This window comes from Nannospalax galili, unplaced genomic scaffold (genome assembly GCF_000622305.1).
Source record: "Nannospalax galili isolate Female #2095 unplaced genomic scaffold, S.galili_v1.0 scaffold707, whole genome shotgun sequence".
Lineage (NCBI taxonomy): Eukaryota > Metazoa > Chordata > Mammalia > Rodentia > Spalacidae > Nannospalax > Nannospalax galili.
This window is the reverse complement of record NW_008356263.1, coordinates 1728572-1750871: the sequence shown is the minus strand read 5'-3', so window position 1 is coordinate 1750871 and position 22300 is coordinate 1728572. Positions and strand designations below refer to the sequence as shown.

The 22300-nt window shown below is 43.8% G+C and overlaps 1 protein-coding gene across 3 annotated transcripts in view; it reads left to right on the top strand.

Moving 5' to 3' along the window:
* The first annotated feature begins 2174 nt into the window (after positions 1–2174).
* The window catches only part of Stk35 (serine/threonine kinase 35), a 35379-nt gene continuing 15253 nt past the window's right edge, over positions 2175–22300 (top strand). The window contains exons 1-3 of one of the 3 annotated variants that reach the window (XM_008854510.3): positions 2187–2687; positions 3256–3853; positions 13353–14101. In XM_008854510.3, the coding sequence (XP_008852732.1) occupies positions 2301–2687; positions 3256–3853; positions 13353–14065 (1698 nt within the window). In that variant the 5' untranslated portion in view covers positions 2187–2300 and the 3' untranslated portion in view covers positions 14066–14101. The other 2 variants (XM_029556858.1, XM_008854511.3) reach the window with 2 other exon arrangements.

The following is a 22300-nucleotide window of genomic DNA, read 5'->3' as shown; positions in this document are numbered from 1 at the left end:
AGCTTTAGATTGAAAATTCTCAGTTTCACACCCAATCTCTGTATGATATGTGTGTGTGGGCATGAGTGCAGAAGTTAGAGGACAAGTTGTAGAGTCAGTTCTCTCTTCCACCTTTTTGTGGGTTAGGGGATTGAACTCGGGCTTATCTGGCAAGTGCCCTTACTTGCTGAGCCATCTTGCAGGTCTCAGACTGCTTTTTACATAACACTGGTTGTGCTATTTTACATTTTCAGGCCCCAAAGTTGGCTAAAGTTTAGCATCAGTCTTGTTCCTATGGCATTACTCTTGTACTTGCTGTTCCCTCTCTCTAGAATGACATTCCTAGTTTTGGCATGGCCAGTCTTCTGACATTCAAGTTTCAGGTCATGTTCCAAAGAGATTACTATCAACTGAATTATGTTCGTACCTCAAATTTACATGTTAAAATTAAGCCCCCAAAATGTCATTAATTATGTTTGGAGATGAAACCTTTAAAAATTTGAAGGAAGCTGTTAAGATAGTTACTGGTAACTGGTTTCAAACTGGACCAGAAGAAGAAAGGACAATTGGCAAATTGTAAATACTGCATGTTAAACAAAAAGCATGTAAAAACAAAAGCATGCTATCATTAAATTCCTGATTTTGATCACTATGTTGAGACTGTTGCAAGAGGCTATCTTTGTCCTTGGAAAATACATACAAAAGGACAAAGGAGTATGTCTGAAACTGTAAAATGATTTGTAAAAGGGTAAATACATACATGCAATATATATGTATATGTCTATACAAAGTACAGAAAACAATGTAATTCTGGCTGAAAAATATGTTTCTGCACTATTCTTACACTTGTGTGGACATTTGACACTTTACATATGTAAAGGTTATAAAAGTTTTCAGTTCCCATACTGTCAGAAGTGGTCTGTCCCCAAATTCCAGGAATTCTAGTTTGTTCCTTTTCTCCATCACACTTAATCACTGGCAAAGACTATCCTAAACACTTGTTTGACTACAATGTCTAACATTACAGAAAACCCTACTCTTGTTTTAAGTGCTTTAACTGTGTAACCTCTATGAAAAGATGCAAGGTTGAATGCCTCCAGTGGCAAACAACAACAACAACAAAACCGCAAAGATTATCATCATGTCCACTGCTCTTTCTACAGACTTAAAGTAGTGCACAGCACATTATGTCCTTCAATATTTGGAGATATAGATAACAAATACTGGGCATCTATCAGGCATTGGGGTACAAAGCAGACAACAAAATGTTTAAAAATCCACCAAAAAGCCAAACACAAAAAAGCAAAACCCTTTGGGCATGGCGGTGCAAGCCTTTAATCCCAGCATTCACAAGGCAGAAGCAGGTGGATCTCTTTTGAGTACCAGGCTTGCCTGATCTACATGAAGAGTTACAGGCCAGCACTAAATAATGAGATCTTGTCAACACACACCCACAAAAACATTGCCGCCAGGGCGTGGCAGCACATGCCTTGAAGGGAGACTCTGTCTCAACAAACAAACAAAAATCAAACAAGGACAAAACCAAATAAAAATCCATGCCTGCCGGGCGTGGTGGCGCAGGCCTTTAATCCCAGCACTTGGGAGGCAGAGGCAGGCGGATCTCTGTGAGTTCGAGGTCAGCCTGGTCTACATAGTGAATTACAGGACAGCTGGAACTACAGGGAGACCCTGTTGCACAAAAGACCAAAAAAAAAAAAAAAATCCATGCCTATGGGTTGGGGATGTAGCTTAGTACATGTACAAAATCCTGGGTTTAATTCCTAGCACTTTGTAAACCTAGTGTGGTGGTACATGACTTTAAGCTCAGGACTCTGGAGGTGGAAGCAGGAGAATAAGAAATTCAAGGTCATCTACAAACTACATAAGCATTGTGCCCCCTCCACCTTTCCCCTAACCCGGTGGGGTGTGTGTGTGGCGGGGGGTCGACCTTCCAAAATCCATGCCAAAAGTAGTTTATATTGGGCACTCCACTGACCAGTCACCGTATTTCATTTGGTTCTATCAACCTTCCCAGGTCAGTGAGGACAGTTCTGTCTGGCAGAGAAGGTGAAGCAATGATGGTTTGCCCAAGGTCACTGAGCTAATTAGTAGGCCTGAGGAATAGTATTCTAACTCAGGTTTGAGCTGTGAATCAATCAATCCGACTAATCCCATCACCCAATCAGTATTAGGTGCGGATGGTAGGGTAGCTCTCGCGTTTGTAAAGGAAAAGGGCTTCTGATACTCAGGCTGAGCGAATCGCGGGATTTTGGCGCGTATTTTTTTGTGGGCTGGGTGTTCTGGCCCGTGATTGGTCCCGGATGCGCCCAGTCGCTAGAGCTCCGTCGACTTCTGCACATAGGCGGCGGCGCAGCAATCGGCTGGCCTCCCGGGGGATGGGCCACCAAGAATCTCCGCTGACCCGAGCAGGGGCGGGAGGTGCTGCTTACATAAAGAGGTTACGTAAAGGGCTCAGCTGGCGCGAACACGAGGAGGACCGAGGGAACCTGGAAGCACTAGCCTCCCCCGCGAGCGCCGCTGTCACCACCCGAGCAGCGCCAGAATCTGCAGTACGCCGGCCCGGGACCTGCGCCTTGCGTCCTCCGCCGCCACCGCTGGGCGGACAACCCGGACCCGGAACCGACCGTTCTTGGGCGCGGGCTCCAGGGGGGAACCGAGCCGCCCGGAAGTGGCACAGCGCTGGCCAGGTAAGGGCAAGCCGCGGAGGAAAGGCCGAAGCCGGAGCCCCCGCGCTCCGCGATGCCGGGGGAGGGCCAGCGGGGCCTCGGCTAGAAGTCCTGAGAGACCAGACTTTCAGCCAGTCTTCTCCACCCGCTGCGCCCGGGGACTTGGGTCGGTCCGCCGGGCTCCGTAGGATTTAATTCAAAAGACTGTTTACACCCGGAGAATCTGGGTAGGACGCCGGAGGGGGCGTGGGGAAGGGGCTCAGCGCCCGGAAAAGGTGAAGCAGGCCCAATCGCTCCTCGAGGCGATCGTCATAGGTCGTCAAGGCCTCTGCTTCTTGTTTTTCTTATTGTAGACCGATAGATCAATGGACAAGGAGGACGGTTTGTACTTCACTTTCCGGTCCTCCCTCTGTACCACTTCTCAGTGGTTCCGCCTTTCCCGCTTTCCTCTCCCCTCCCCCGTTCAACCCCTGCCCGTGGCTCCTTCTTAAAGGGGCCGCGGCTGGCGAAGGTGGGACTCTCCGCGCCCAGTGCTCCAGGTTTGCCCTTCTTGGCCTGGTGTTGTTTAACCGATATTTTTCGCCCTCAGATCTCAATCCAGGGTACAGCTCCTCAGCATCCCGGGGCCAGGCGGAGGGATGAGGCAGGGGGGGCTCTGGCGGTACCGTTGCTGCTCCCCCAGCCGCCTGCAGCCATGGAAACGGGAAAGGAGGACGGCGCCCGTAGAGGTACACAAAGCCCGGAACGGAAAAGGCGAAGCCCATTGCTGCGGGTGCCCTGCGCGAAGCTGAGGCCGGTGGCCCAGGCCATGAATCCAACGGCGACCGAGGCCCCGGACGAGGCCTTCCTGGCTCGGCGGCGGCCAGAGGGCGGAGGCGGAGGCCCTTCGCGGCCCCGCTACAGCTTGGTGGCCGAGATCGGGCGCGGCAGCTACGGCGTGGTTTATGAGGCAGTGGCTGGGCGCAGTGGGGCTAGGGTGGCGGTCAAGAAGATCCGCTGCGACGCGCCCGAGAACGTGGAGTTGGCCCTGGCTGAATTCTGGGCCCTGACCAGCCTCAAGCGGCGCCACCAGAATATTGTGCAGTTTGAGGAGTGCGTTCTGCAGCGCAACGGGCTAGCCCAGCGTATGAGTCATGGCAACAAGAACTCACAGCTGTACCTGCGCCTGGTGGAGACCTCCCTCAAAGGTAAGAACACCTTGGGCGGTCCTTCCCTCAGAAAGCCTGGACCCTCTGCCCTCAGAACTACTTGGCTTGTCTCTCTGGATCGCTAAGCTAAACCCGGTCTGTCACCATCACCCTGGGGCCAAGACTCCCCATCTAGCCTAGGCTTTATGGGCCCTTTGAATGCAAAATCAGTCTGTGCCACAAATGTTAGCTGATATTTCATAACAAAAGTTATCTTAAGTGCTAACCATTATTTTAGTAAATAGTAACCATGAGCCCTGATTACAAGGCCACAGTTAAAAAACCCAGTGGGGGTGAGTTGTTGGCAGAACTGCAGAGCCCACCCACCCTTGAGGGGCTCTTCTTTTTCCTCTTCAAAACAAAAAGAAGCTATCTGACCCGCCCACACTCTCCCTTCCTGGTTCCTAGCTTCCTGATAACCTTCCAGTTCCACCCCAAAACTCTCACATCCAAGTTTGAAATTTTCTCTGAGCCTTCCTCCCTTCCGTTATCGCATCCAAGCATTTAGTTCATTTTCTGGCTTAGTCCTTTGAGGTATGCAGATTACTAACCCAAGAGCTTTCACCTAAAACATGTTACCTCTTTTCCTGCCTTTTACAATCATAATCATTTTCATAACCTCTAAGACTGGGAAGTGGTTTTGCTTAAAAAGAAAATGGGGTTCTTTGAGGCCAAAGGGCTTGCATTTCTGCATAAACTACAAGTAGTCAAGGATCTGCTAGAGGAGAAGGAGCTGTGGGGTAGAAAAGTCTAAGGGAAAAATAACTAGTCTGAATCCCAGCAGATTCTGAGCACTCAAGCACTTTTGGATAATTGTAAAAGTAAATTCTGTCTCCATTCTATAAATAGAGACACTAAGGCTTAAAGTGGAGCAAATACATCTTGATTAAGGTTAAAATCACCTTGAAGGGAAAGAGGGACTCCTGACTTCAAAGTCTCTTACATACTTGAAGCTTAAGTGATATGAACCCAGATTGGTCTTAACTCAAGACCTGCATCTTTTCACCTAGGTAATGCTGCTTTCCCTATCTAAAGTTGAACTTACAAGGTAGGTATAGGAGTAGATAGTGTGGTTTGCTAAAATCTTTTTGGAGCTTTTGTCAGATTTTACTGTAAAATCCCAAGAGACGCCCTTGTAGGGGTTTTAAAGTCAGTTTCAAAATGGATTGGATGGTGTGATCTGAATCACTAAGGGCCTCTTTTTAAAAGTACACTAATTCCTTTATCCCCATCCCTACCTGTCCATTCAGAAAAGGCCTTCATCCCTCCAGGATGCTTTTCCTAAGACTCCTCAGGGAGAATCTTTTACTTTCCATGTATTCTCATCACTTAATTTCTTAATCCTCTATTCTCTGACTTCTCAGTGGTTATTTCATATTTTGAGACTGACTTGGACTGTTGTGAATTTGTTATTGCCAAACAGTACCTTCTAACCTCAGTTCATTGATCCCACCAGTCTTGAAACTTTGACTTCAGTTTACAGCCCTTGCTGACTCTCCCAATGTACTAATACTATTAAACTGTATTCACAGATTTTTAAGAATTCTTCAGTAAACAGTGGCAGCATAGCAAGTAAACACCATGGCCTTTGGGCTTACATTCAGTCCTGGCTTGTTCATAACATGGGCTCATGCCTTTATCCTAAGATTAGGGTATCTGTGTCATAAGGTTGCTGTTCGTGCTGGGAATGTCAGTAAAACTATGGATAAAGAATTCACTGCCTCATTAAGTTCAGACACCATTCTGAATTTCTTCCATCTTCATCCTCCTAGAAGTTCAATTCTTAATTGACATTTCCCAAACTCTGAGCACATCTTATTTCCTGTTTGTTCAGAATATGAGGTTGACAGCAACACTAATTGTTCATCCTCTTTGTGAACTAAAATCTAAAACTAGGGAAATGAAATATTTTCCTTTGGGCCTTTTCAGTTTGGAGTCCTTATTTTTTTTTCTTCTGTGTGTGTGTGTGTGTGTGTGTGTGTGTATGTATGTGTGTATGTGTGTGTACCCACACACACGCATGTGCGCGCCTTTTTGAGACAAGGTCTCCCTGTAGCCCCAGTTGGCCTGGAACTTGCTATGGAGTCCAGGCTGGCCTCGATCTCACAGAAATAACCTGTTTCTGGCCTGCTGAGTGCTGGGACTAAAGGTGTGCACCACCACATGTCATATGTCAGTTTAGGAAGTATAGTACATAAGTAATCAGTTTTTGCTAACATTGGTTTCAGTTTCCAAGACATCATCTGTGCTTGATCTGTCTCTGGCTCTGAGTCTTGGAGCATGCTGTTGCTGTCTAGTCATGTCAGAGCTGAAGGAATTCTAGAGACATCCAGGAGCAGCTTAAACTGAAAAGTTTTTTGCAGCTGTCCTTTACCCTGTCATTGTAAAATGATTTTGAAATAGACCAAAATAATTTGTCAACTTTGGTATCTTTCATGCACATTTTTTTTTTACCAAGTCTCTCCCTGAAGTATTTGAAGAGATAAAAGTAACAAAAAAAAACCAACAAAAAAAAAAATTAAACACCCCCCCCCAAAAAAAAACTTGCATAGGTTTTATGCATATTTGAAAAGTTTGAAAACTATAGAAGGTATAAGTAGTGATCAGGGTCATTGAATGAATGACAGGTTAGCTCATTAATCAGAACTTTGTAGAGAGTGTTGTACATAATTAAGAGACTAGCAGGTACAGGGAACTTTTGAAAGGAGGGTGCCCAGTCATGAGTGGCAAAGAAATGGCAAAGAGAAACCCATTTCCTATTGGACCAATAGAAAGTCATTTTCCTCCTTTCATCTCAGTTCCTTGTTGGACACACAGAAGCCATTTTCATAGTCTTCACAAATTATTTGATGTATAAATAATAACAAAAGAAAAAGAAAAATCATGTTTATATCCCACTTTCATTAACTTCTGCACATCATATTTTTTTCCAAGCGTAGACCAAACAATTCCTACCCATAAGTACCTTATATTCAAATTGTATTCAGATAGGTCTTAGATGTCTTCTGTCAAAGCAAGGCCTTTATTTTTTTGAGACAGTCTCACATATCCCAGGCTAGCCACAAACTTGTGTTTTCAAAGATGACCTTGAACTTTGGATCCTCTACCTGGAGTCCTGGGATTACAGATGTGCACCAGTAAACCTAGTTTATGTGCTGTTGTGGATTAAACCCAGGGCCTGTGCATACTATACACTCTACCCACTCCCACTGAGTTACAGTCCTTGCTCTCAGCTTCTGTTTCACAAAGAAGGAACAGAAGCCCAGAAAAGGGGACAGGACTTGTCCAGAATGAATTAATGTCACAATCTAAACCCCATCTAGGGCTTTAAAAAACCAGATTAAGTCCTGTAAATTTGTTTGATGGGTTGGTTGTCCATGTCTTCAACTCTGAAGTGCTTTTCACATGAAAAGAGGAGTTAAGACATCAGTAGTTTTTTATCACCTTGTTTTCCATTCCTAAAAAATCCTGTCCTTAAACAAAGCTTAAGATCACTGCCACTTAGAAGACAGCAAGCAAGCCTAACTCATTTTCAAACACAGACAAGCTGGGAGCCTAGCTTATTCCTAATTTGATAATCTCTCTCTTACCAGTGGTTTGATGTTTATACTTTTGGTAGCTCTATGTTGGTTGGAAGCTAGGCTTTTGGGAAATAGTCCTTCCTCTTATGAGCCAGGTCACTATATATGAGCCTTTGCAGATTTTCTTCTGTAAGACGTGCCCATCTAAGTGATCAGCCATACTATGAGGTCACAAGTGAGGACATTCTGATAAATGGATTCTTATTTTAGAGGCCTGGGGAAACAGGAACAAAAGTTGCTCACACACGATCTAGTGTAAGGGAGCCTGAATCTGGCGATTGCAAATTCCTCCTAGCTACTTAGTGCCTAAGGAAACGTAAGGGGCCCCAAACAGGGCAGTCATCTGTTGCTCAGGTTTCTGGAAATCAACTTTGAATTCTGTACTTTGATTTGGGCCTTGGAATTGAGCCCCCAGTAGATAGAGATGAGTGATCTTTGACTATCTTGACATTGATAAAAGTGGCATTGCGGGCCCTCAAAGTTAACAGGATACCGTAGAACACTGGACTTGGGGTCCAGAGGCTTTAGTTTCAATTTTACTTTTGTTAGTAACAACTAAAACTTACTGGATTAAGCTTAACTTAATTTACTGGATTATGCTTTAATCTCAACAGTTGGATGGCAAGACAGGAGGATTGCTTTAAGTTGAAGATCAGCCAGAGCTATAGAGTGAATCCCCATGCCAGCTTGGGCTACTGAGATCCTGTCTCAGAAGCAGGCAAAATCTTGCTGATAATCTGCCAGATGCTACTCTAAGGCTTTATACCTATTAACTCACACAGCCCTCAGAACCCTTTCTTGAAGTCAACACTATGATTATCTTTTGCAGGTGAGACAACTAAGGCAGTGAGGTTGCCTGATGTAAGACAGCTAAGCAAGTGGCCCAACCAGGCTTCCAAGTGCAGGCTTTCCTGCAGGTCTTACCACTAGGGGTGTGCCTGGGTTAGTGGCCAAAGTTTAGAGTTCTTTTTTCTTGGTTGTAAAATGAGTGTACTTTATTTAAGAATCGAATGGCTGCTGTTAGTGTTGAATTATGTTTAATAACTGCCCATAACGCTGCTTTCTGTTGGTACCATCCATGTCTCTGCAGCCAAGGGTACTGCACCTGCTCCCTGATCTGCTTTTCAATGAGTTGGGACATTCTTGGGACAACTATGTAAACTTTTCTCTAGCTACTGAGTGAGTGCTTTTCTTCTGTATAGGGATTTTAGGTACCAGCCCCAGGAGATAGAAACCACCAGTCTAATTGAGAGCGTTGGTTAATTGGGGTTACATTGGGTAAGGCTTTTTATAGTATAAACTCTCAGGGAGAGCTTAATTTCCTAGTAGAATATCGGTTCACCTTGAATTTGGTCTTCAGTGCTACCTTAGGGCTAGGAATCCTCCTGAGTGACTCAAATTTTTATTAAGTTGTCTTTAAATTTATATATTTCACATTCCCCAGTGTTACCAGGTATAGGATCTGTCTGCTTACCACACAACTGGAGGCAGTGGAGAAGCAGAAGTGGTGGTGAAGAGCATACAGTGAGCTAACTGATCTGAAGACAGGGGTGGACATCATCCTAAAGCCACTTAGGAAGCTGATTTAGGGGCAGTTTGTATAGGAGATATTGAAGACTTGTGGCACCTTCTCTCAGGTGGAAGTTGTGGCCAAATGACGTATATCTGATCTTAATCACCTAGTCCCAAGATTTTTAGTTATGAGTATCAAGGATAAAATAAAGATCATTATAGTTTCCCTCCCTCTCCCCCTTCCTCCCTCCCCCACTACCCTGGAACTTAAGAGATCTGCCTGCCCATGCCTGTGCCTGCTGATTGCCAGGACTAAAGGAGTGGGCCACCTTACCTGGCAAGGTCATAGATCTTACCTTTGCCTATTCACCTGTTAGTAAACTGTACTCATATAGTGAGCTGTGGTGGGGAACCCTGATGCTTGATTTTATTTCCATTTGTGCTCACATCTAATGGAAAAGTTGGCTATGGAGCTGATTTGGTCTCATTGCAGCCTGTGAAAGATCTAGGGGGCCAGTCACCAGGAATGTGAACTGAGTTCTGAGTAGGAAGGATAGGTTCGAAATTTCAGATGGTAGAGACTGGAGAAAAGTCAGCTGTGTGGCAAGGTCATTGTACATGGAGAAGTACTTGAGCCCCACCACCATTGGTAACTCCTACTCTGGCCTCTAGTGATAGAATCCAAGTTTGGTTTTGTTTTTATGAGATAGGGTCTTGTTATATAGTCTAGGCTGGCTTTGAGCTTATAGCAGTCCTTCTGTCTTAACCTCCCTGGTGTTGGGATTACAAGTATAAACCACCATGCCAATCAGGCTCCATGTTTTAACAAGGTCCCTGGTAGTGTTCCCTCGATATCCTAGCAATAGCTAATCTTTCATGGTATTTCCATATTCATATTCTCATTTAATCCTCTTCTGCATTGGTAATTTTGTAACTTGATATCACAGATGCGATATATTGAGATCCTTCAAGGGCTGTCACTCAGCAAAGACAGGAAGCTTTTGTGGGTTCCAGGCTAGCCAGAGCTCCATATTGAGATACCGTCTCAAAAAAAAAAGAATTATAAATAAATAAAAAATCCTTCAAAGTCAAGTAACTTGTCCAGTATGATGATAGTGCATGTTGGAGCTCCAGAATGACCCAGGTTCTTTCTCAATTTCTGTTCTTTTTTTATTTTTAAATTTTATTTGTGTATGTTTTGATGGCCTGTATGTTTTACTAGTATGTGTGTAGTGCCTAAGAGGGCCAGAAGAGGGTAACAGAACCAGAACCACCATGTAGGTGCTGGGAGTCGAACCTGGGTCCTCTGGAAGAACAAGTGCTCTTAACCCTTGAATTTCTATGTTCTTGACATGCTATTGTATGACCTGTGTGGTCATGTTAAATAGCTGCCAGTGGTGTCCAGAGACTTTAACATTATTAATACTCAGTAGTTGTTTACACGTGTTTTAGCTGTCAGTATGAAGCCTACAAGAGCGTAGTGACAGGTGTTTCCCCTCCCACTGTACAGAAAATAAAACCGATTCTTCGGCTCTTGGGTCATAGTTGTATAAGTGGTGGGGACAGGAGGAGAATGTTGGTGCCAAGCCTGATTGGCTCCACACCCTTGTCTTTTCTCCTAGGTCTGTAAGTTCAGTTTTGACCACTAGCGGACACTGTATCTTGCCTGACAGCCATTTTAACAGATCTATTCGAATAATCTAAGTACTTTGGGCACACCCTGTGATGTTGACTGATACCTAGACTCTTCATAGAGCTATGGCTCAGCCTCAAATCTTTGAGAGTAGGATGAGAGATTGATCTGTAGGCTTGTCTTCCTTGAGAGGACATGGCATGGTCTTCAGTCTGTCAGGACTGATCATTAACTGAGCTAATACTGAAAATAAAATATCTTGATGTACAATGCTTAACTGATCAAAAACAGGTAGTCATAATTAAGACTCACGTTTGTTTTCCCTAATCTTTTTTTTCTTAAATATAATTTTATAATCTATACTTCCTCTTCATATTAAACGTAAATTTTTGTCAGAGTACAACATGGTTCTTTGATGCATCCAACCAAATAGTAGCACACTGCTAATATTCTTAGACAGTTGTTTCTCACCCTTCGCTTTTACTGTATTGTAGAGAATGCCACTTTTGGGTGTTTGGTGTCTAGTGTATCTTTTGATAGCAGGGGTTTTATGACCTTTTTAGTCCTTTTAGAATGAATTCCAGGTCCCAACGAATTGATCGTATTTTAGACTTTTGATACTGTTTAATAGCTCTTACTCCAGCATATTTAAGTTACCATACAAATTCTGTACCAAAGCCCGGGCATAGTGGCACAAAACTTTAATCCCAGCACTTGGGAGGCAGAGGCAGGTAGCTCTCTGGGAAATCAAGGCCAGCTTGGTTTATATAGTGAGTTCCAGGCCGGCTGGGGCCATAGGGAGACCCTGTCTCAAAAAAACATAAGCCAGAACAATATCTGTGCCCCCCAAAAGAGTTTGCATTTTGTGTGGTTGGATAACCCAAACCAAGGACTCGGCAGAGCTGAAGCTGAAGAGGTTGCGATGTATAAGGAGCATATGCCACCAGGAAGCATCAAAGATCCAAATGCGAACTTGCTGCTAGCACCATGCGGCAGTAGTAGAGTGTGGGGTTGAGGAGTTCTGGATCCTGCTCCTAATTAGCTGTGAGATTACAAGCAGGTTAATCTTTTGAGCCTCAGTTGTCTCACCTGAAAAGCAGGTGTAATTATCAAGAGCAGAGACAATTGGATAGAATGCTTTGAATTCTTTCATTATGTCACAAGAGATGAGTTTCCCAGATCTGATTTAAGCCTTCAAATCTTTTGCCCATCCCTTTCTGTCCTCATTCCTTGATCATCCTACTCTTTGGTTTCAGAACCTTCTAATGAATTCTTAACCACTCATCTGTCTTCCACCTCCTGCATCTCAGCCTTCAGAGGGGACTTGTTCTGTCCATTGTTCAAGACATGCTTTTGTACATGTTGACGACTCTGGTCTGACTGGAATGTAGGCTTTACAGGCTGGAGAGATGGCTCAGAGCTTAAGAGGACCCAGCTGCAGTTCACCAGGCATGGGATCTGACACCTTTTTTCTTTTTCTTTTTTTTTTTTTTTTTTTTTTTTTTTTTTTTTCTTTTTCTTTTTTGCCTCTGTGGGCATTGCATATACATGGTGCATTTACATACCTGCAGGCAGAATCCTTGTACACATGATATACAAATAAAGTAAAAATTAGAATGTAGACTTTAGCTGTCACAGCCTAAGAAATGTGATGCTGTAGATGGAGCCAGCCACTTTTGCTAATCTTAATTTCATTTTTTTCCTAACATGTAAGAACTTTTTTTCTCTGGCCGGTATATAATAGTGGGATTATTAAAATCAGTGATTTCCGAGCTGAGTGTGGTGGCACACACCTGTAATCTTAGTACTGGAAAGGTTGTCTTTCAAAAAACAAATCAGGGGCCAGAGAGATGGCTCAGAGGTTAAAAGCATTTCCTGTTCTTCTAAAGGACCTGAGTTTAATTCTCAGCACCCATGTCGGGTAGCTCACAACCGACTGTAGCCCCAGATCGAAGGGATGTGATGGCCTCTGTGGGGACACACACACACACACACACAGTCATTGAGTCTTGCTCATTCTTCATTTTTGATAGTTCACCTTGTTGCCATTATTCTGCCTGTGATAATTGCTTGTCATAGATACCTGTGAGACCAAGTTTCATAGAGCCAGGAACATGATGCATACCTAGCTTGGGCTAGGCATGTGATGGACTAGCAGAAGATATGGATGGATTGGAGTATGGTTCTGAAATAAAATTTTAATGCCTTTTTTTTTTTAATGTGTTAACAAAGATTCTTAAGCACGTAAGGAAAGAAGAGTGAAAACATTTATGGAGTAGTAATAATAGAAACCAGGTATGGCAGCTATGTCTGTGATTCCAGTGCTCAGGAGGCTGAGGTAGAGTTGATAGTACCACACCAGCCTGGACCATAACACTAAATGGTGATAGCAGAAATAGCATACACTTTACAGCCTTCTTGAACGCTTTACAGTCTCATCTTCTCAACAGCCCCTGAGAAGTATGGATAGAATCATGCTTCATTTCAGGACAATATAAAGAAACAAAATGGCTTCCAAACCAACTAGACAGCAGTAAACTCAGGCTCCCTACCTGTGCTTAATTTCAAACCCCAGGTGCTTGACACCAGTCCTAATGGCTCCGCCATATATTGACTTGTACTGTGTGGGTAGAATTGGACCTGCATGTGTAGAGTTTGCTTGGTGCCAGCTTTGTAGGTCCTCTTGGCACAATTTATTTGTCACCATCTTTATTCCAACTTTAATATAGTAATATGAATGTCCACTCAAGTTCTTTCCTGTCCTTTGATTTAGGAGAAAGGATCCTAGGCTATGCTGAGGAGCCCTGCTATCTCTGGTTTGTCATGGAGTACTGTGAAGGTGGAGACCTCAATCAGTATGTCCTATCCCGGAGACCAGACCCAGCCACCAACAAAAGCTTCATGCTACAGCTTACAAGCGCCATTGCCTTCCTGCACAAAAACCACATCGTGCACAGGGACCTAAAGCCAGACAACATCCTCATCACAGAGCGGTCTGGCACCCCCATCCTCAAAGTGGCAGACTTTGGACTGAGTAAGGTCTGTGCTGGGCTGGCACCTCGAGGCAAAGAGGGCAATCAAGATAGCAAAAATGTGAATGTGAATAAATACTGGCTGTCCTCAGCTTGTGGCTCAGACTTCTACATGGCTCCTGAAGTCTGGGAGGGACACTATACAGCCAAGGCGGACATCTTTGCCCTGGGCATTATCATCTGGGCAATGATAGAAAGAATCACTTTTATTGACTCTGAGACCAAGAAGGAGCTCCTGGGGACCTACATTAAACAAGGGACTGAGATCGTCCCTGTTGGTGAGGCGCTGCTAGAAAACCCAAAGATGGAGTTGCACATCCCCCAGAAACGTAGGACTTCCATGTCTGAGGGGATCAAGCAGCTCTTGAAAGATATGTTAGCTGCTAACCCACAGGACCGGCCAGATGCCTTTGAACTTGAAACCAGAATGGACCAGGTCACATGTGCTGCTTAGACTTCAGGGCTGAACGTCTTGGTGTTTTAAAACTAGGTGAGTGCTCTCTTTTGTTCTTGTGCGTACACACTCCCTGGATTGGCTCTGTGTCCTGTATTGGGTTGGGCCCTGTGGAGTTGTGGAGAAAACACAGTGCTGGCAAGAAATAACTTCTTGTTAAGAAAGATCGTCCCCAAGTCTTGATGAGTGGAGGTAGGTAGATAATTTGAGTCAAAAAGTCTTCTGAGAGGAAATTACACTCAGCTGAATCTCCTGAAAGAACTTCTTTGTTATTAAGTAATAAATGCTCACTGTAAAAATGTGTGGAAGGGTTTTCAGAGAAGGGACTCTGTCTTTACTATATTCTTCCTGTTCACGTATCCAGTTTATTTACATGGTTAAGATCTTACTGTAATTAAGGAAAGTATTTGCCACTTGTTTCCACAACTGATCTGAGCATCCCAGTAAACATCCTGTTATATGTACCATAATTTAACTGTTGTCCTACTTTAGATAACAGATTGTCTCTCCATTTTAAAGCCTATTAGAATATGTTAATGACTATTCTTACATGGAAACCTTTGCTTATTCAACAGGATCCCTGGGCTTTAATTTTCAGATAGTCTTTCTGGGGGTTATACAATTTCATCCTTGTAAATTCTGCTACTTAATTAGGAAGGGAGATGTTCATCAATATCAGTCATAGTTGAGTAATGGTGAAGGAGAAAAATATTAAAGTAAGTTGACCTCTCAAGGGACTTTGGGGTAGTGAGGAGTATCCCAGAGAGAGGAACCAGCTCCCATAAAGGACCTGATGCCAGTGGTAAGCCTGGGACATGGTGAGAATAGACCAATTTCAGGTTAGTGTGGAATGTAAATATATAGTGATTGGGGAAGACAGGGAACAGCAAGGACAGTGAACAGCATGGCCAGGGGTATTTGGATTTTCTGTACCTAATACTTAGAACTGAACCAGAGTCTGTGGTGTGAACAAGAGCAGGATATTAGAAGTTGACTACCACATGTGCTATGTATTTTTATATGTATCATAAATGATTCATCATTGGTTTTGTCACAGAAACAAACTGTCTAGCACAGGGCCTAGCATCACCTGCGTCAGTTTTCAGTCCTTTCTCTTTGTCACCCTTACATTTCTGGTAGAGTTTGTTCATACTGAGCTGAGCAAGTTATGTGAGTCATTGGGCTTCATTCTGCCATTCCACAACATGAGTGCCATGCCTATGTATCTACCATTCATTGAGTTAGAGCACCGAGAGCCAAGCTTGGGTAATGTTAGAAGCAAGAGCCGGCCAACCAGTGCTTTAGCTGGATTTCATGCTATAGCTCTCTATTTCCGTCTTAGCCTTTCTACCTCTAAAGACCTCTTGGAATTCAAGTTTCTGAGTATAGGAGGAAGGTTATTGGAAGAAGAACCTGACTTTAGGTTAGGATCTTGGGGTTTTTGCAGTTAATTGAGATCTGGTCCCCTATTTGGATATCAACACTTAAGATTTGTGCTGCTTTACAGGGCAAAGTTGTAGCTGAGGAGAATTGACTTCATCTAGAGAAATCTGTGACCTTGAGAAGAGGGGCTTGTTTATGAAAGAGTATCCTGAGCACTTTGTCAGTTCATTTTGTGGCTCTGACAGCTAATCATTGTGTTTGTGGTGCCAATTTGACTGGCTTATCTTGCCCTGTCCTAGGTGAGCACTTAGAATTGTGGGCCTGGGCCCAGGTCTGTGTGACTGATGCTAGAAGTTTGGTATGTTGCCAGACGAGAATCAGGCTTCTGTTAGAAAGGGCATTCAACTTAGTTTCTCTTCCTTTTGTGAAGCTAATTCCATTTATTCAGCACATTTATTTGGAAATGATTTTCTAGGTTCCATTTTACATACTGATAATACAATAATGAACAAAACCAACAAATTTTTTACATTTCATTGAGAAGACAGTGAACATGCATCTTCTGTTAGAAAGGGCTAAGTGGTGTAGGTAAGGCCTTCTTTTAGACAGATAAGACTAGGGTAGGCCTTTCTGAGATAGTGCCCTCTGAGCACAGGCTAGGAGCTGAAGGAGTGCATTTTGAAGATTTCTGGAGAATAAGAATCCCAGAAATGACAGGCATTATAAGGACCTGAAAATTGGAGAGTGAGGTAGGAAGATATACAGGAAAAGAAAAGGAAACTAGGAGTCAAGTTACTAATTAGACCTTTTGTAGGCCATTGGAAAGATTTTGGCTTTTATTTTTGAGTGAAATGAAAAAGCTAATGATATGTTCTGAGTTGTATGATAGATACTGGATCCAGTGTCCTCTTCTGGCACTGCACACACAGATGCACTTACATACATGTAGACAAAACACTCATATACATATGTGTATGTGTATGCACAGAAGAGGGCAATGATACCCCTGAAGCTGGACTTAGAGGTAATTGTGAGCCACCTGACTTGGTTGCTGGGAATTGAATTGGGTCCTCTGGAAGAGTAGCAGAGTACTCTTAACCATTGCGTGCTCTCTTCAGCCCTGAGAAACGGCTAGTAGCAGTACAGGCATTGAGTTTTATTTTGTGATTTATTGGCTATGCGATATTATTAGCAGATTATTTCAACACTTTGGGCCTTGAATTTTTTTTTTTTTAATCCACAAAGTGAAATAATTACGTTTATTTTATGGAAGTTGTTACACTCATGAGATTGTGAAAGTGCCCTAAAAAGTTTTCATTGAAATGTTACAAGGTAGGTTTTGGGTGTGTACTTGTGCTAAGATGGAAGTATAGTAAAACAAGGCTGTATTCAAAGCCAGCTTGTCTAGTTGCTTGTTCTAGAAAGGCATATCTATTTTTAACGATTGCTCAATAATGGGCCCTATCTCCCTTATTTGTCACTTTTAGGAAAGAGTAATTCTCTAATGAATCCTATCAGCCACAAACCTTACCCTAAGCAGGAAGCTAGCCAAATTTATGTGCCAGGTGCTACTGCCCACACATTACCAGGGAGGGTGCTGTAAGATGAGGGACTCTGTGTTCATGGCCAAGCCTGCAGTCCAATACACAAACCCTGTTACTAGGGCTTTTTGAAGCCAAGCCCTTGAATGACGTATGTTTGGAATGGACAGCTAAATCCTGCTGAAGGAAATCAGATGTTAACGTGATCTGAAGGGGTCACAGAAAATATTCTTTATTCCATATGAGGGCTTGGTAGTTGCCTAGCACCACAAAAAGAACCAGGCCTGATTTTTTTGTTGTTGCTGTTGAAGATCAGAGATAATGGGCAAAGCTGATTGAACCCAAGTCTTGAGTGTATGGCTTTAAGTAGTATGCTGTATTGCCTCATTGTCTCTATAAGTCACATAAATTTCAGATGTCTTCATAATTGAATTCAGCAACTAGTTCAGGATAGACTGACTTTACTGCTATCTAGCCCCAAACATTCTGAGGTGAGTTGAGGGGCAAGTGACACTTGCATCCCTTGGGAGGTAGTTCTTCTAATACAAGATTTAGAGTCCTAATCTAAGCAAGGAGGCCTTAAGGAAAGGTGTGGTTGATTCTGTGCCCCAGATGCTGACCTACCTGGTGTCTGGTGGAGCCACTCTGCCCTAAAGTAGATTATTGCATTCTTAAGAAAGAGCTGGTGGGCCAGGTGTGGTGGCACGCTCCTTTAATCCCAGCACTCTGGAGTCAGAGGCAGAAGCAGACAGATCTCTGTAAGATGGAGGCCACCCTGGTTTACATAGCAAGTTCCAGTACCTGGGACTACTGGGAGACAGAGCCTTTGGGTTGGAGAGGTGGGCCAGTGGTTAAGAACACTGACTGGTCTTCAAGAGGACTTGGGTCCTGGGTTCAGTTCTTAATACCCACATAGCAGGACCTACCCTTTACTCCAGTTTCAGGGGATCTGATGTCCTCTTTTGGCCTCTGCAGGCATGGCAGGCAAAACACTCATATATATTATATAATAAAAATAAATTTTGAAGTTTTTTAAAAAATGGGGCCTTTAGGGGCTCAAGAGATGGGTCAGCCATTAAAAGCACTGGCTGCCCTTGCAGAGGACCCAGCACCGACATGGCGGCTAACAGTCATCCATAACTCCAGTTCCAGGGGATCCAACGCCCTTTTCTGACCTTCACGGGCATTGCATAACACAGGTGCACTAACACAGATGCAGGTAATATACATATAAAAATAAAAGTAATAAATAAAAATACTTTTTAAATGGGGTCTTTAGAGTAGAGAGATCATTTGGTACAGGGGATTATGTACCTATTGATTATTAGTTTTTTGATTCAAGCAGACTTAGAACTTCTGAGCCTCTTTCTTGGATCTCTTTTGAGTCACTGTCTATACAAGAGGAGTTATGGCTTTGTCTTGCTCTGCCTTGCTTTCCAGAGCTATGTCAAAAGAGAGGGACTCTGTTTAGTTCACTCTTGCCCCAGGAAATTGAAGCTTTGCTTTCAGCTGTTGACTCTAGTGGGTTAGGTACCAGTGCACAGACATGCCTCTTGGGGCCTTGTCTCTGTAGGTGTTTGGAGTAGGGAAGACTGGTATAAGACCCAGGTATGTTGCAGAGATGGAGGGAGCTGACTGAGCCGTTGAGCTGTCAGTTATATAATGGTTTGTGCCCTCACCTCCGTGCCCTCACCTTCAGATCATCTGTTCCTTTGAGCCCTACAGGTCAGACATATAAGCATCTGGGAGGGAACAGGCCTGCCCTGGGGCTGTTGATAATAGGGCTCAGATGGCTGTTCATCCTTAACTCCACCCTGAAGAGACTGAATCCCTTTGGGCAAATCTAAGGGGCTCTGAAAATCATCTAGATGCCAGCAAAGCTGCTTGAAGGTTTGGCTTCCTTCCAACTTCCATTTTCTCAGACCCCTGGGACCCGAAGATACTAGTGATAGCTTCTGGTTATCGAAACCTGTTTTGAGAGTCCCATGACCTAGGGCCAGTAACCATACCTCTTTTCATCTCTGTTCCTGAATTAAGCTCTGTACTTCCTGTTGTTCCATATCATATGCCTAACTATGTTGTTTGCCCTCGTCCTGCTGCAGTTCACTGCTGTTCAGAGTCAGAATTTGACCCAAGGTGTATATGATTGGAGCCTCTAGTGTCTTGAAAAGCACCTTTGGGTGAGGTCATGCTTTGGAATAGGTCCTTTTCCAGAAAGCACTGTACTGAGGGCCCTGCAGGTCTCAGGATACATGATTTTCATGGGTATCCTCCATAACCATAACTGATCTAGGTCAGGAATACCACAGTAGGGCCACCAGCTCAGCTATTGCTTTAGGTGAGGTCAGCCTGTGTGCAGATTCCTTTTGAGTTACCCTGACACTGCCCTAGACATTGGCAGGGGAGGCAGGGCCAAGCTAGAGAGCACTTTCAAGCAATGCAGTACCAACCCATGGAAAGAACAGAGGCTGTCCTCAATGTCTCTGAGCCCTAGCACCCTGCAACAAGCCTGTTTTGAGGAATTCTGCCAGGTACTTGAGGTAGGTGAGGACCTAAAACAGACAGTAAGCGTTGCCATGGTTCTTACTAACAGACCATCCAGCTCCCTCAAATATTAACTAAGGCCAGGGATGCCATCGTTCTTGTCTGCTCTGATGAGAGGGGCTGCCTACAACCCTGTGTTGAAAAGTTCTGAGGCCAAGTCTCTTTTGTAGGCAGGAGTTCCCTTGCATTTGGCAGGCATTTGTTTAGGGTGATATTGGTCATTTTGATTCCAGTGTTGTACCCTACAAGCTTGCAGTGGACTTATGGACCTTTAGTTTTAGGTTATGGCTCTGTAGAGATACAGGAATACCAGAGAACAGGCTTCATGGAGAAGCATTTAGAGTTGGTTCTTGGAGGTTTGGGGGTACCTTGTCACAGGTGAGATGTGAAGAGGTCACATCTCTGGGTATGTACTGAGGAGGTTTTGTTTAACACACTACTCAAAATTACTCAGGTTTTGAGAGGAAAGGACCATTGTAGTAGTGAAATTCCCTAGTGGTGATACATGGAGCCAGGTCTGGGGAAAGTGCCCAAGGTTTTGTCTTTGACAAACTAGAAATGAACAAACAAGTTGTTAAGCCCTCTTCATTTCCACTAGCAAGTCTTCATGGTATTCCAAAATCAGAGGAAATGGAAATCTTCAGCATTTCTAGGGCTCAGGCATGGTAGGCCTTGAGGCTGCCAACCAAGTTTAAAATAAATCAATACTATAAAACACTGCAATGAATTTCCCAACTTTAAAGGAATTTCACTTTCAGTAAGAGGTGCCAGGGGAAAGCTGTAACTCAAGCCTGTATCATACACAGGTCAGAAAGATTCCTGTATTTTGTTTCTTTGTTAAAGAAAATGGTGTCTAGGGACTTGGGGTAGTGGATTAGAGCCATCTAGACACCCCATACGGCATAGCGAGGAAGACTGAAGGACTTGTTTTCCAGGCTGCAGAAAGGATCTTGTGAATCTCGGGGAAGTAGTTTTGTGAATGATGCCTGGATTGATTGTTTTCTGAACTTGACCATCGTACTGTAGAAGTTATGGGAAGCAAATCGGCTGTATCATGTTGGATTTTACTATTTATGTTGTCTAGTGAGAAAATTACCAAGATGACATAAGCAAACTGACTCATTCTGTTTCTGCTCCATCCTCTGGGGAAAGGGACACCTTTTATAACCACATATAACGCCCCTTTGATATGTTCCTTTTGTTTTCAGACAAGCCTAAGACATGCCCTTCCAGAAAGCTGAAATGTCAAATAAATCTAAGGCATGGAGTGGGAGTGTGGTGCTGTGGGATTTTTGGCAGACTGCATGGTCATTGCCAGCAGGGCCCAGCCCCTTGTACCAGACATAAAGAAAACTGGAAGTCACAAGTAAAGGCTCATTTGTTGTTAGTTACCAGATTGCCTGTTTGGATCTGGTAAATGCTTGGAAGGAACTCTTGGTTTGCATGGGGCAGCAGAAATGGGTGTGAATATGCCACACCCCAGACAAACAACAGGATGACTTTTACCTTTAATAAAGCTTGTTCTAGGGTTTAAGCCAAGTGCCTAAACTGAAATACAGCTGTCACCACTGACACAGTCCAGAGGTCCTCCTCCCTCCCTTCCTGGAGCATCTTACAGCCTAGGCACCAGTGTAATGTGGCATAAAAAGCCTTTAGAGAACAAGCCTTTAGAGCTCCATTCCATTGTTGCAGACGCCCTGAACTTCATGAAACCCACCTGTACTGAGATGCTGGGGTTGATGTTACGGGCAAACTAAGCAAGAGTCTTCTAGAACTGCATCCTTGACCTTGGGTGAAATGGAGCTGGCTTGGAAGGTGCTCCCATTTGGCAAGAACTGACAGCCATGAGCAAGGATTTTCTAACTAGATTGTAATTCTGACCAGGCAGATGACTTCAAGCCTTTGTCACAACCCTCTTAGCTGCCTTCAGGTTTCTAAGTGCAAGTACCAAGAATTGAGAGGTGCCCTACAGCCTTAACTTGACCTCTAGCTAGTGGAGAAGCGACTTCAAAGTCACTCTTTTCATGTTCTTGCTTTTGTACCTTGGTTTGAATGATAAATAGGGTATATGGAGAGGCTGTCCTGTCAATGGAACCCTGGAGCCCCTAATCTTCTTTTCTTTGAACTTAATGAGCACATGCATACTGAGAATTTTAGGGGCTGGCTGTATATTCACTTGTTTAGTTTTGCAAAAAAACAGGCTTGAGGCAAGTTGGAGCCTTCCCCAGGAGGTATAATGGGGGTATGAAAGGGAATTTCTACCTTCTGAACTTTCTGAGCACAGGCTGTTGTACATCTCATTAAGTCCTTACCTGTGTTCTGGACATTGCTGCCCCTCCCCTTTCCAGAAGGTAAGTGATTTTTCACCGACTTTGTGACTGACAAGTGTCAGCTCAAAGGCTAGAGCTCCAGCCCGGGTTCTTTATTAAGTTCTCAAAGAGAAGTCACATGGGCCCTGTGCTACCTTAAGGCCACTAGCAGCTCAGAGAAAGGTGTGCTGGCTTTTTTTTTTTTTAATTGATGACATCAACATTTGGGACTCAAATCTCTAGATGGATTTAGAGAAAGGATATCAGGCAAGGGAATCCTGAGCAGGACTACGAGTGAGTCCGGGCAGAGCACCAGGAATGTATATAAAGAGCACAGTCCTAGATTGGCTCATGCAGAGGATAAATAGCCCTGAGCTGCCAGGAACTCTTTAAAACTTTTTATTTGATTTTTAATTTTGTGCACATGGATGTGTGCGCATATGCATGCGTGGTGTGTG